Source organism: Podarcis gaigeae, assembly GCF_964106915.1.
Source record: "Podarcis gaigeae genome assembly, chromosome: 4".
Classification (NCBI taxonomy): domain Eukaryota; kingdom Metazoa; phylum Chordata; class Lepidosauria; order Squamata; family Lacertidae; genus Podarcis; species Podarcis gaigeae.
This window is the reverse complement of record NC_139677.1, coordinates 42,675,868-42,691,374: the sequence shown is the minus strand read 5'-3', so window position 1 is coordinate 42,691,374 and position 15,507 is coordinate 42,675,868. Positions and strand designations below refer to the sequence as shown.

At 40.6% G+C, this 15,507-nt stretch overlaps 1 protein-coding gene and 1 long non-coding RNA gene across 4 annotated transcripts in view; one reads left to right on the top strand and one right to left on the bottom strand.

The window, feature by feature from the left end:
* Positions 1 to 15,507, top strand: part of SCML2 (Scm polycomb group protein like 2) — a 46,902-nt gene that overhangs the window by 23,871 nt on the left and 7,524 nt on the right. For all 3 annotated transcript variants that reach the window (XM_083734306.1, XM_083734307.1, XM_083734308.1), the window contains exons 7-11: positions 1,121 to 1,364; positions 5,324 to 5,580; positions 7,464 to 7,596; positions 10,151 to 10,354; positions 12,468 to 12,650. In XM_083734306.1, the coding sequence (XP_083590432.1) occupies positions 1,121 to 1,364; positions 5,324 to 5,580; positions 7,464 to 7,596; positions 10,151 to 10,354; positions 12,468 to 12,650 (1,021 nt within the window). The remainder of the gene's footprint in view (positions 1 to 1,120; positions 1,365 to 5,323; positions 5,581 to 7,463; positions 7,597 to 10,150; positions 10,355 to 12,467; positions 12,651 to 15,507) is intronic.
* Positions 6,419 to 9,681, bottom strand: LOC310842545. Its single transcript, XR_014563188.1, has 2 exons — positions 8,287 to 9,681; positions 6,419 to 7,339 (listed from the first exon to the last, which is right to left on the bottom strand). It is a non-coding gene; the product is annotated as an uncharacterized lncRNA (long non-coding RNA).

Sequence of the window (15,507 nt, the reverse complement as noted above, 5' to 3'; positions counted from 1 at the left end):
TCTGTGAACCACCCTGAGACCTCCAGGTATAAGGCAGTATATAAATTCAAACAGTAGTAGTAGTAGTAAATTTGGATGTTTTAAACTTTTTTGCTGATTATTTTATTGTGTTACTCATTTTGTAAACTGCTTTGAGGTTTGGTTGGGTTTTTTTTTTTACACTCAAGTGGAACAGAAATGTTATGAAATAAATAAATAAACTTTATGAATTGCACCAAAGCTGGAACAGTACAAGTCTGTTCTGCAAAGAAAATGAAGTGGGTTGATTTACAAAGTGAAGAAATGAAATAACGTGCCTTAATTATGTAAGGGAAAAGAATATAAGTTATATGTACAACTTAAATTGTCCTTTTCGTTACATGGACAATTTTACAAATGAAGCTATGCCCCTTTTTATTAATAATGCATGTCCTTCCCCACAAAACTTGGAAATCAGTCTAATGAACAATAAAACGTAAGGAAGAGTAGGAAACAAAATGCCATCATGGAAGCAATTCATCATTTGAACATGCATTGAAGTCACATTATGCAAATTCGAATGGCTTTATAAGAGAGTCTCCTGTTCGTTTACAAACCTGCTTTAGGCATAGACTTGAAGATGGTAATTGGTCAGTTCATGGTCTCAACACTGACGGGTGACACTGCAAACTACTTTATGTTTTTCACAACACTGTAACAACTTATTCTTGTGATTATCAAGGCGTTGGAAATATGTTGCTTGGTAGTTCTGTTTCTTTCATCAGTAATTAAGGAAAGAAATACATATCTTAAATTTTCAACAACAAAAAATGGACTTCTGGTTGATAGGCGTTAATAGAAATATTGTAAATAACTAAATACCCCAAAGTGTCCTTTTGTTGATTTCTTTTAAATTCTTGCTTTTAAATTCTTTGCTGCTTTTTATCACTCATAAAACCTGTCATTTAGCTTAGAAACATGAATTTTTGTCCATGGAGGAGCTCTGGACCATAGAAAATACAGGAGAAACGCTAACGTATTTCCCCCCCAGTACTACGTATCTTTTGGAGCATGAGTCCTTTTAGGCATCAAGGTTATATGAAACTCATTTCCCTCCAAGATCTCATGTGTACATACCTGTTTGGCTCTTTTGTTTTGGCAGGAACCTACAAAGCCTTCTCCAAACTGTTTTAAAGTTGGAATGAAGCTAGAAGCAATAGACAGAAAAAATCCTTATTTAATATGTCCCGCAACCATTGGGAATGTTAAAGGAGACGAAGTTTTTATTACCTTTGATGGCTGGCGAGGGGCATTTGACTATTGGTGTAAATATGATTCTCGGGATATCTTTCCAGTCGGATGGTGCGATTTAACAGGAGATGCTCTACAGCCACCAGGGAATAGTGGTAAGAATTTTTTATTTGTTAAATTCCACACGTCAGGCTCATCTGGTCCATCTTTGCTTTTAAGCCTGTGCCTTTAAGGCTTTGATACAGCTGACAGAGAAGCTTTAAGGAAAAATGTGTTGGTTTTTGTGTGCTTCCCATCATCATTTAATGCAATAGCAAATCTAAGTAGGATGAGATAAAGCCTAAGGCATCCCACTAGCTTTAATTAAATGTATTCACTAGCACCAGGGATCATCATCCCAGTGTCATGGTGCCATGGTGGCTACGAAGGTTTTGTGACTGTCACCCTACAAAATTTGCCCACTAGTCCAAAAATATTGGTGATCTCTGCTCTATCATTTACTATCCTTGCAATGTAGCTTCCCCTCATGTTCATGGACATAGGGTTGCAGCCAAAGAGAGACAAACCTTGATAACTTTACGCTTGCCACCAGTTCAGATGTAATGAGAAACTGTAGGGTCATGTTACCTGAGCAAGGTGTAGCAACCCTTGGGAGTTGCATGCTTCCCTCTCCCCCACTGTTGTGCTAAGGAAGGTGGTTGGAAGCTTCTTTGGATAATATGTAAACCATGGTTTCCTATGATCAGGGGAAAGTGGTTCTGGAACATGGCTTGTTCTCAGAAGTCATTGCTTAAACAGACTTACTGTTCCATGACATTGGACGTAATGAAAGCTGTGTTTAAAATCAGAAGCAAAATTATCCCATGGTTTTTCGTTATGTCTGAACTTAGCCAGTGTTATCATTGTCAGAAGTAGTGGCATTTCACATCTCCTTAATAAACTTTTCCACAATTACGATTGCATTATTTCTCTTGTGCATGTGCGTCTCTCGCTTTCCCTCCCTCTCCCTCTCTTACATTGGTGTACTATATTTTGTTCTCATTACAGTAATGTCAAGAGATGTTGCTCAGCTGTTGAGTTGCTTATGGCACCAGCATAGCTACTGTCCATGCAGTTTTTCAAATAGTTTTTCTAGCAACTATTTCTAGATGCATTAAGTAGTTTTTTCTAGATGCATTAAAAAGCAGGTTCCCTGAAAAAGCTGAGCAACCATCTCCTTCCTGTTTCAGAAGACCATAATTTGTCTTATATGGAGCTGCAACATCTGACTATTTGGTAATAGTAGGGTTTGACTATTCTGGGTCTGCTTATGGATCCTAAAATAAATGAACAGATGTGGAAAAGTTGTAAGCGCCAATAATTTTTTAGTCGTTTTCATAGGTCTACACATAATGTTTAATGCATATTCTCACACCTTATCAAAACAAGGATAAGCAATTGTAGAAGCAATTGAAGCATCCTAGTTGCTGTTATATGTTTGCACTCTGTGATACTGAAAGCTCTATAAGCAATCAGTACTCTCAATACAGAAAGCCGTGTTAACATCCTTTGCTTCTTGTTCCATCCTTTCAAGATGCATTGTTGCTCCGGTTAGTATAAGACTATTTGGTTTGAAAAGACTTTAATAAAGTTGTTGCTTAGGATCAGAGTTTTAAGCAGGGGCTGCTGCATAGCTAGAGTACCCACAAGAGACCTGAATGCTTGATGTCTCAATTGTTTTGCCAGCTCAGCGAGAAACAAAATGCTTTGTTTTGTTTGTGGAATGGAGAGGGCCATTGTAATGCAAAGCAATGGCCTGAAAAGAGCAAAAGGGCTGCCCACCCCCTTCCAACTGCACATTATATATTAATTACAAAGAGACACTGTCGAATACCCCCCCCCCCGTCCCATTTTAATAAACTAATATTTTAATGCACTAATATTTTAATACAAATCCTGTTGAGGTTACAAAATGCTTTTCAAGTTTTGGCTCCTGTAGCTCAGCTGAGAGACCTCTGTACATGATACAGTTGTGTTGGCAGCTAGATTTCTTGGCTTGTCCTTTCTTTCCAGATTCTCTGACCCCAAGTAACCTTTGATCCCCTCCTCAAGAGGGGGTGGTTAAGGAAGTATGAGCAGGTGACTGATGGTCACTGTCAATAGAGCCCACAGACAATATGTGAATTGCTTTAGCAGTCTCTCCCCTCCACTCTGTTGCCCTCCCTCTCCCCCTTCCTCTTAAACCAACAAATGCAAATTGCTGCACCCTGATTTGCTCCTGCAAAATTTCAGTGCCCGCTGTCCAGGCAGTGTGGGCTTTGTTGCAGATTTGCTTTTTCAGTCTAAAAAAGCAGTCCTATGAGATTGGGTCTTGAACCTTACAAGTGGCTAATGTAAATGACATCTGCATCTCTGGAATATAAAGGTAGGAGACCTGTTTAAAGGAAATTGTTTTTATATAGCGTTCCAGCAGGGGCTCATTATTACTCCATTTGCAGCCTTTGTTCAGCGAGCACTATCCATCATTTATTCCAAAGAGCAGAAAGTTACTGTGTGTAAAAGCGTGTACCTGCTATTTTACAACCTGTGGCATTGAAGGGTGTTTTCTTTGTATTTGTGAACTCTGCTGTCCTCTCAGATTTTTGATGCACGTTAATCCATTGACATTTCAGTGGAGGCAGCGATAGACTGTAGCACAAACATGTTTAATCCAGATAACTGTTGTTTTGCAGTGTGTGTGAGAGTGTGTGATGAAATTTGTGTTTGTGTGCAGTGAAATTACATTTTGTAATAAAACTTTAATTTTTCAATTTTTACACCAGTGATGATTTTCTGAACATGGGAATACATGGAATTTAACTTCACACAAATGTACCTTTTTAGAAATGTTTCATTCTTCAACAGTAGTATAATACAAGTGGTTGATAACTTTTGAATGTGATGAAGAAGAAAAGCAACACTGTTTAGTCACCTAAAAACGTCTCCAGAACTATATAAAGCTATATGAAAAAGAAAAGTATAATCTGTAGGGTGTGGTCTAGTCAAACAATATACATAGGAGCTGTGCCAGATTTCATGTGTTAAAATTTTTTGTCACATAAATGATTTTTTTTTTCTATGAATGTGTTCTCTCTGTAGAATTTACTTGCTTTACAAAAAAACAGACCATGCAACTTTAGTTATATCTTTTAAACATAGTTTTCCAGTGTTTAATTGGTCCAAAATGGTGCCACACTTTTATTTTTGAAAACAAGTGTTTTCCCTTTCACATTGAAACAGCTGCATTTAGACATGGGCAGACATTGTTTTACCAACTGTGGGGCTTTAAAATTACTTTGGGGTTTTTCTTGGATACGAGAAAAACAAGCTCAACGGAAACATCAAAACTACATTTATTTTGATGTGAAATATATATGCTTTATAAGGGGGTGGAGAAGCAATCTTCTTCTGTAAGACACATGAAAGAATTGAACGGCGTACTTCCTTGACCAAATGAAACCAATCACAGGAATCCACATGACTGGAAAGCCAAGGGGTAGAAGGCAGAATGATCAAAACTTTTTCAGTTAATCAGAAGCAAGGATATATATATATATATATATATATATATATATATATCCATGCTTCTGATTAACTGAAAAATGAAATATATATATGACTTGCTGTTCATAAAGAATTACCACAAATATTCTTGAACAAATTCCATTCATTTCAGTGGGGCCTGTGAAAGCAAAACTCAAAGCATGTTGCCAAGAAGTTCCATTAAATTTCATTTAGGGCTTTTTTGGGGGGTGGAGCTCTTCTGTTATCTCGTGATGTCCTAACTGGTGTTGCCAGAAAAGAAATCACATGGCCCAACTTTGTGCCTCTAGCAGCAGTTTCTTGATGTACAGAAACCAGCTTTTCTTTGCATGAAGATTAACATTACCTACTTGCATATTTCTGCACATCAAGCTTGCCGTCAGAAACACCACTTCCCTATCTGGTTTAAAAGTTAGCAGTCCTTGTTTCAGTTCAAAATCACTTGAAAATATCTTGTTGTCAGCATACTTTGAAGTGTAATCGAACTTTTCTAAGAATACTGCTTCCTGAAGTGTATGCATTCTGATAAACATATATTTGACTTCCTTCACAGTTTCGGGTACAAAGAATAATTCGAAACCTCAAACATCCCCTTCCAAAGTGACCCGGCGCTCAATGCAGTCTCCTCAGAAATCTGCTCCTGTTCCTCCTTCTACATCAAGAGGAAGGAAGCCTAGCCGGGGGAAACCAGCGGCTCCACCTGCAGTCCCTAGGAAAGGCAGGTCTCCCAAAAACACCGCTGTAGCGAAAAACACATCTCAAAAAGAGAATCTCAAAAAAAGGAAAAAAGGCTTGAAACCAGGAAGGAAGGTGAGAGCAAATCTGTTTACCATCACAATTGCAGTAGATGGTTTTTCTGTTTCCCCAGCTTATTTTGTACTGATTTCCCCACCCGAGTTTCTTTTTGAAATGTCCAATTGTGCAAGCAGTTTACTAGGTGTGTCGTATTGAACACAGCATCTTTTTCAAGGTTACACTCCCTTTGAAGGAGCACAGGTTCCCTGTTCAGGTTACAGCAGCTTCGGGGTAATTCTGGATCCATTGCTGTCACTTGAAGCTCAGATGGTCTTGGTGTCGCAGAATGCCTTCCATCAGCTTTGGCTAGTCGCCCAGCTGTACCATTACCTGGACAAGGGACTTCTGTCATCTGTGCTCTGGTAAACTCTAGATTACTGCAGTGAAACTTCAGCTGGTGCTGGTCAGGTTGCTCACCAGGGCAAGACGGTTTGAACATAACAATGCCAATCCTGTCCTGACTGCCCTGGCTGCCAATTAGGTCCCAAGCTCAGCTCAAAGTGCTGGTTTTGATGTATAAAGCCTTACATGGCTCAGGACCACGATACCTCAAGGACCACTTCTTCCCATATAAACCGCCCCATATCATGTAATCATTATCTAAGGCCTTTCTTTTTGTGCCCCCTTCATGAGAGGTCTGAAGGGTGGGAACATGGGAACAAGCTTTTTTCTGTGGAGGCTCCCCACTTGTGGAATGCTCTCTCCAGGGAAACTCACCTGGCACCTTCGTTGCGTATCCATAGGCGACAGGCAAAAACATTCCCCTTCTTCTAGGCCTGTGACCAATGAAAAAAAACCTATGGCCTTTTAAACAGGGGCGGGGCATTGTTTTTGTTTGTTACTATGTTATGTATTTTTGTGTTTTTATATTGTAAACCACCCTGTGATCCTCAGATGAAGGGCAGTATAGAAATAACAATAATAAAAGGTGCAAACAATATATTTTATTAAATGTATTGGAGACAAAGATAAATATAAAGATATATTTAGATTGCTACATTTGCTGATACAGGGAGAGTGCACTTGCGACCAGATTACTTGAGAGACCCTTACCTACCTAGTAGGCCTCTTCTTTTGAGCTGGACTTGCCCTTTTGTACATGTTATTAGTGAACATTTTAGGCCTTGGAGCTTCAGGTATTAAAATCAATCCTTAGTTGTTGTTTTTTTTACCTATTTTTGCTTTTTAAATTGTTTGCCATTAAATCACCTTGATGCTTATGTGAAAGAGATATGATTATTTTGTTAATTTATGAACCACTTATTTGTCCTCAGCTACCCGTTGCTACCCATTCAGTGTTAATCTAATGTGGTTGCCAAAAGAAATATCCCTTTATTTAATTTCGTGTTGACTCTCTGCTTTAAAAAGAGCTGCTTCGGTGCAGACTAACTTTACTGGCAAAGATCGCTAATTAAAGCATGCATTTTTGCTAGTGGTTGCAAGGACAGTGGTAGATATCAGCATCTGCCATCATTATCAATTAAAGTATCAGCAACTTTATTATCCATGGGAACTAGACATGCAAGTGGGACACAACTGATGTGGCTTACAATGCCTGAAGCTACCTGAACCTACCACAGTACTTAATATGGTAGTGATGTGTGAAGTAATCTTAAACTGGCTTTTTGTGTGCTGGCCAGTCTTAACAGATTATCTCATGTGGTTCCCTAGCTTGTGATGAGATTCTGATGCTGACCCTTCTGGAGAACCCTTGAAAAATGGGTTGGGACTGGGAGTTGCAAAGATCTAGTCTTTATACTCTTCTGGCAGCATTCTACAGTTAAGAGAAATAAGATAGCTTCAGCAAATGGTGATCTGAAGGCTGTCTGTCTTCTGATAGGAAAGAAACAGTTATATTTTTTTAGAATTTACGATAAATATATTTCTTCTTTTTCCAGAAAAAAATCTTACCAGTGCAATCTCCAGTATTTCCTCCGCCCCTTACCTCTGCAAAAGTGGACAACAGCGCACCTCAGATACACAAAGATGGACCTAGTATCACTGGCGTAACAGCGGCTGTCATTTCAACAGGTAAAATGATCTATAGCTTGCATGTCTGTCTGTATAAATATTCTGGGGGACTGCTGGTTGGTTCCAGAGTGTCATGAAAGCACTGGTAAAAGTAAATGGATTCAGATACTGGTCTGTAGCTAAGTGGTAGAGCATCATCTTGCACGCAGGTGGTCCCTGGGTCAGTCGTCAACATCTCTAGGTAGGGCAGGGAATGCCCTGTTTGAAGCCATGGAGAGCCACTGTCAGTCTGTTGTAGACATTATTGAGCTGGATAGGCCTATGTCTGACTCAGTGTAAGGCTGCTGCCTCTGTTTGCGTGAAAGTGAATAACAGCCTTTGACACTGGATCCGACTCCTCATTTTGTGTACAGGTTTGAAACTCTCCGGATATGTGTTACCTCTATCACCTCTCAGAAGAAAGCAGAGTGTGGGCCCAGTAACTTTTCTTTTTTAAGTAGCATCTTTTATGGATGCATGAAAGTCCACTAAACTAGAAATGCAGGTAACTGGCTGCATAGTTTTACTTCTAGTTAGCATGTACACAGTAGTAATGGAAAATAAAATAAAAAATAGGAAGTAGTAGTAGTGATTGGAAAATGAAGCTATGGTGCGTGCTACTGCTAGCACCCTGCTCTCAAATCTCTCACTTGGCTTTCATTTCTTGCTAGACATTTTTTTCACTGCCTTCAGAGTTAGCAGCGCTCTAACTGGAACAAAATAGGCCTCCATTGGTCTCGGGTATCTTCTTGTGTCTTGTTGCTTGGCTGAACAGTTTGCTTGATACTTCCCTGCACAGGCCGAAGAACTATCTGGCTCTGTCCGATACAAGAGCAGATTATTTCCCCAAAGCAGTATTCAGAGTGTCTCTGTGGCTTGGTCCTATTCTTTCTCTCCCTGTTCTAGCGTTTTTGACCGTTTACCCATCTAACAACCATTCAGCTTTTCTGCAACTCCATTTCCTTTGCCTTCTAGATTTCCATGTTGCGGCTAACTCCCCCTTTTCACCTTCTGTTTCACTCTCCAGTGCATATCCAGCCCTGAAAGTGTGTTTATTTAATCTTTTGCTTTCCTCGCCACCTTTCTTGTTTTGCTTTGAAATTCCTCTTTCCTCCTTGCATTTTTCATTCACCATGTTCTGTTATCTTGTCTTTTCCCTCCCCCCTGCCTTCTGATCTTATTTTTCCTTGCCTTAATTCTGACCTTCTGTTTTCCTGCTGACTATACCCTACCCCTCATTTTTACTACAGTGGTACCTTGGTTTAAGAACAGCTTAGTTTATGAACAACTTGGATTAAGAACACTGCAAACCCGGAAGTAGGTGTTTTGGTTTGTGAACTTTGCCTTGAAAGCACATGTTCCTCTTCCTGTTGATTGTGTTCCATTTGCAAATCGAGTCCCCCGCTGCTATGGGAAAGCACACCTTGGTTTAAGAACAGACTTCCGGAACGGATTAAGTTCATAAACCAAGGTACCACTGTATTCCTCTTATCTTCTGTTTCTGTTTCTGCTTTTCTCTCATTCCATGTATCATGGGCATGCGTCAGTTACCTCTCATCAACATCAACGAACTATATTTTCAAATGCATATGTTGAAGATTTTCGCACCATGAACACATTAATTTCCTGCCACATATTCAGTGTGACTTTACCAAGACACTTGTAGCCAACGTTCCCTATCCAAATATGGGAAGAGTACCTTGATCTGGGGTTATTACAAGGGCAGACAAAATATAGAAGGGAAGGAGCAGCATTTGCTCCTAAAGGCATATTTGTTAGCTCTATAGTTCTGGAGGATAACAGGAAAAAGCAAGGAATCTGGGTATATAATTTGGCAAAGTCAGTTAGGCTTGTCTAGATGTGGCAGGTGTGTGGACATTTGTGGTTTCACCACCACCTGTTGGTGTTGGAGGTTAAATAAAGCATATGGAAGTAGTTTGTTTACTGTGGGTAGATTTTACATACAGGACGTGGGTGGCGCTGTGGTCTAAACCACTGAGCCTCTTGGGCTTGCCGATCAGAAGGTTGGCGGTTCGAATCCCCGCGACGGGGTGAGCTCCCGTTGCTCTCTCCCAGCTCCTGCCAACCTAGCAGTTCAAAAGCACACCAGTGCAAGTAGATCAATAGGGAAGGTAAACACCGTTTCCGTGCACTCTGGTTTCCGTCAGAGTCTTGTTTTAGAAGTCAGTGTCTTGTTCCGTCAGTGTCTTGTTCAGAAGCGGTTTAGTCATGCTGGCCACATGACCCAGAAAGCTGTCTGTGGACAAACACCAGCTCCCTCGGCCTGAACGTGAGATGAGTGCCACAACCCCGTAGTTGCCTTTGACTGGACCTAACTGTCTAGGGATCTTTAACTTTACCTAGTTTTTACATGCAGAGCATCAGCTCCTCTGTTCATCATCTAATTACCGTTTAGCTATTTGCAAGCTTTTGAAATAGATAGAAATGTATAGAAGATGTTCATCCAGTCCATTCTCAATGAAAGCTTTATGAAATATTATTTGGTCTGGAATACATTGTTTGCAAATTCTTCTTTTTTTAAAAAAATATTGACATTCCCCTTTTTTTCTCTTAGTTTGTGTCTATGTTAACAAACACGGAAACTCTGGGCCTCATCTGGACAAAAAGAAGGTTCAGCAGCTTCCTGATCACTTTGGACCAGGTCCTGTGAATGTAGTGCTTCAGCAGGCTGTGCAAGCCTGTGTGGACTGTGCCTATCAATCAAAAACAGTCTTTGGATTCCTGAAGTCGGGGCACCATGCGGGAGAGATCATCACTGGTATTTTATTGGTTTTATTTTTATATATAAATGGATTTATATCCCTTCTTTTTGCAGAGTCTCAAAGAAGCTAACCGTTAAGTACAATCAAATGTCAATAAAAACGGAACGTAATAAAGCAGTATAATAAAAGCAGCAGCAGAACTAATAAAACAAACCAGGAGGCTGTGAAACATGTTTGCTAATGGCAAAGCATACTTGGGTAGAATCCAGCAAATGAATGAACAATAGTAGCAGGTTTTCTTAACTTATTAGTAAAATGTGATTCAGTTTTAGATTTGGTGCAAAATCAAGACCAAAGATTAGTGTGGCACAATTGTGTAAATGACGCACTTCATTTTATTTATTTGACCCTGCGGTAAATGGTAGAACTAGGTTTCTTTATGCTTACATTATCTAAATATTTTTTTAAAAAATGGAAACCATGTTTATGCTGTTGTTTTCTAGTAAAAGAGCAAAGAGTAAAAGACCTTGTGCTTTTTTTTTTTTTTACATGAAGCTACTCAGCTACTCAGTTTAGGGTTCCCACTAAATGGATTTTTAACTGAGATGCTGTTGCTGCTATTCTTTTCCTATAATTATATTTTAGAAGTGTGGAAGGGATAGAAATCTTTATTCCCTCACTGTTCTGAGGGCAGATGTGTTGTTTAAATATTTCTCCAGTTCTAAATTAGTGGCTGCTGCTTGTCACTTTTCTCCTGCCAGAAGCAATCCTCAGGACACAAGTTAGCCTTAATTCATATGGCATTAAAAAGTGTTTGCCTTACTTTATTCTCTCTGTATTAATGCCAGATGAGGATAATGAACTATGGTATGCCTAAACTTTCATTTCCCGCAGTATAACTTGTGATGTGCATACTGTGAATGGTCACTAATCTTTGTTCACATCTTCTGTACGCAAAAGGAAATGTCAGTCTACTGGCATAGATTTAACAGTTAGATATCAGCTTCATTTGTAAGACCCCATTATTGTACACAGGATGTTTATAGCTTTATGGGATGCAAGAAGTTATAAAAGACTTCAGCTGTTGGTGTAAATTAACGAGCCCTTGGTATTTATGAATATAAAGCAACATATATAAAGTAGCTTTTAAAGTGTCTTATAAAATGCAAGGAGTGCCATTTGCCAGGGCAATCACAGGCATTTTTACTTACATAAAATTCCTATTGAATTATTTGGGGCTTACTTTCAGGTCAGGTGGGCTGGGATTGCAGCCGGAGTTGTAGCAGTACAGCAGCCTCAAATTTTGCCATTGCGGGGTCTCTCTAGGTTAAGAAAACAACTGTCCAGCTATTTCCAAACGTAAAACAAAGCAGAAGTTTCAGCTCTGCAGCGTTTGCTGTTGTCTTTGATTTAAGCAAAATACAAAACAGGGACAGTACCAGCAGTCAGCAGAACAGTTGCTACTCTGATGATTACAGGTAGCCCAAGTCCTGCTCATTTTGAGACGGGGACAAGGAGGACCAAAAGCTTCCCCTTACAAGCTACCTGCATCTGAGACACCAGCCCAGTTCATATGTCATATTAAACCATGAGCAGGTACAACATGATGATGCATGCTGCTCAAAAGTTCCCATGCTGCTGCTGCTGCTGCCGCTGAGCCACAGACTTAGTCGTGTTGTTTCACCCTCTGGCTCACCATTTGTTTCCTCCAAACAAACCACAGGCACTAAGCCAAGAGAAAACCACAAGCCTACGTTCTCATGACTCAAGCTAGATTAATTTTTTTTCATCGGTGGCGTAGCAGGGAAGAATTGTTTTGGGAACTTTTGAGCAACCTTTCATTCACATGAAAACCTTGATTTGTTTTGCTATGGTTCAACGTGATACGGGAGCCAGGCCTTTGATGATAAATCTACAGCTGTATAACAAAACTTGCATCAGACTGCGGCGCTGCCTTTATTTAAAGGGTAACTTAGTTTCTCCAGATTAGCCAAGGGACAAACGTTCAAGCTTTGGTATTGAAATTGGCAAAGACAACACAAGAAGCACGGCAAAATGTTCTGCCTTTTACCCCCTTTGTTTCTGTCAAACCGGGGGTCTTCTCCCATAGGCACTGGTGTTTCAACCAATCCCACCATGATTTGAGGTCTTCTTCTTTTTGCCCTATAGCCTCCTTTGATGGGGAGAAGCACGCCATCAGTCTTCCTTCTGTAAACAGTGCCTCGTTTGTCCTGCGCTTCTTGGAGAAGCTCTGCCACAGCCTGCAGTGCGATAACCTTTTCAGCAGCCAGCCCTTCAGCCCTTACATGGGAAGTGCACACAGCCCCACCGAATATGATAGAAACAAACCAGGTAATGCCCTCCGCCACCCTGCATTTTTAGAAGTTATGGTCTGTATTTAAAACAAAACACAGTTGGGTTTATATTTGTGAATATCAGTGTAAACTAATCTAGGGCGAGCCATTTTAAGTCTTGCGCTTAAGATGTGCTGTTGTTTTTCTTTGCTGCCTGATACCATGTGTGCACAATCATAAGCAAGCACTGATAAATTCAATGGATTTTGCAACCTTAAGTCTTAAAAGGAAACCTCTCTGGCATAGCGTGGCATAAGAATTTATGATTCTTGATTTTAAAATAGGTTTTAGTGTCTTAGCTTGTTCCTAGGTAAAGGTAAAGGTACCCCTGCCCGTACGGGCCAGTCTTGACAGACTCTGGGGTTGTGCGCCCATCTCACTTAAGAGGCCAGGGGCCAGCGCTGTCCGGAGACACTTCCGGGTCACGTGGCCAGCGTGACAAAGCTGCATCTGGCGAGCCAGAGCCGCACACGGAAACGCCGTTTACCTTCCCGCTGGTAAGCGGTCCCTATTTATCTACTTGCACCCGGAGGTGCTTTCGAACTGCTAGGTTGGCAGGCGCTGGGACCGAGCAGCGGGAGCGCACCCCGCCGCAGGGATTCGAACCGCCGACCTTTCGATCGGCAAGTCCTAGGCGCTGAGGCTTTAACCCACAGCGCCACCTGCGTCCCCCAGCTTGTTCCTAGATTTTGACATATAAAGAAAAACAGAATATTCCCTTGTGCCTTTTGTAGGGCTAATTCCACACCAGTTGCTGCTCAGGCATCTTCCTGGTCATTGGCTGTTTCAGAAAGAAAGCAAACTGATTTTGATAAGCAATTTTAAAATTTGACACTCTTCGCCATCAAGCCTCATATTTATGCTGCTGGATTTTTGGTGTGGATTAAATAATTTTGGTTTTTGTGTCCCTCCCCCCATCAGATTTATAAAGGAATATTATTTATTTATTGCACTTATTAGAAATTGACCGTGGTTGCAATCCATATATATTGTATACTTATCTGGGAGTAAGTCCCATTGAACTCAGTAGAACTTAACTTTTAGATAGCTATACATAGGATTGCTGTGTGAACATGAGATTATATATATTGCTTCCTCAGATAGCCATGTTCAGATGTTTCACAGTTGTCTAGGCATTACATTATTACTTAATTTTCTAAAACAATGCATTTCAGAAGGTTTTCTGTTAGAAAACAGCGATTAAAAAGCTGAGTTACTTCCTAAAAAAAATGCTCAAACAGCATTTCCATCATGCATGCCAAGTGTGTTATTGCAGTAACTCATTGACTGTCCTATGAAAGGTCTGTTATCCCTGTATGAATTATGTATATGAAACAAGGGGCTGAGAGAAATGTGGCTGAAAGCCTAAGGCCACTGAGGATGCGCATGACTGGGGAGAGATGGGAAGTGGTCAGATTTCCTGGCTCACTCTCTTTGTCACATGATACCCTTCCAAGCTTATTATTTCTGTACCCACAATTTTCAGGAGCTGAAATAGTTGAAGGCTGTGCTTTCAATATTTTTGAGAAATTGTAGTTTGGCATCTGCCATGGCCATTAAAAAAAAGATGCACAGATGGTTAAGTATGCACATTTTAATCATTGCTTATTATGTCAATTGCTGCATGCTGCAATGAGCAAATTGACTGCAGTCCCTCTGTGATATACTGTGTTTCCTTTTTCAGTGTAGAATACACCTTTTTCCCCCTGCTTACGGGTGACATCAGGTGGGCAGTTCAGCTCCCCCTAATGACTGAAGGCAGAAATCACTGTTCATATTTTTAGAAGCTTCTTATGTTCTCAGATCAGCCGTATTCTGCCTTTACCAAGTGTGTTAATGGCATGCATGCTCTCTCCATGATCTTTGCTTCTGGTGTATTACTGTATATAGTTTTGCTTTTGTTTTTATGGTTTGTGTGTCTGTTTAGTACCTCTAGTCTTTCCCTCCAGTAGTGTTTTTAAAAATTATTTTTTACCTCAGTTGTGTCTTATCCTTCACTCTTTTCCTGCCCCTTGGTCAGCTCATTGCTAACTTTTTTTCCTGCTCTCCATTTGCCTCAGCTTTTTCCTATACCTCTGAACTTAAAAAGAGAGAGGGTGCTTTATATTTCGCTCTATATTTCACCTTCCTTCTTCTCTTCATGAGGACTCTTGTCCATAGCCATCCCTCTGTCATGGTCAAGTTGTTCTCTGTTTTGGTTTTGCCTCCTTGCACCGAAATCCTAGCAAACCTTTTGGGGCTTATGGTCTTGATGAACTAAGTCACCCCTTAGGCATGGCATCGCACCTGACCTCTTCAGTGGACCCATTTCAGAGATCAGGTGCATCTGCCCAGGTCAGTTCATCTGCCTCTTCCATGGTAGCTTCAGGAGTCAAATCTTCAGAAAGAAGCTCCTCTTGGAGACCCCCTCTGGACAGTTACCATCTTGGATCTCTGAAAGCGCCCTATCAACTTCCTAGAGCTTGGTCTTTCTAATGGCTTTCCGTTAAGAGAACTGATCTGAGAACACAAGGGAACACCAAAAGCTTCTACAAAACTGAACAGGGATTTCTGCCTTCAGCTACTGCGGGGAGATAAACTTTACACCTAATGTTATCAGCACATGCATGGGAAAAGAGCCCTCCATGAATACCAAATGGTATCATCGTACCTGTTTTCTCAAATGACAGCACTTTGGAACGATTTCTGCAGAGGAGCACATACAGGGAAGTGGTTACACCAGAATGGAAGATCGGCATACATTTTTGCATAGAAATCTTTATAAGCAAGGTATTCACAGACCCATCCAATGCAGAAAAACCCACAGGGGTTCCCATAGGTGTTTTTTCTACAGGAACCAGCCCGAAGCATTTCCC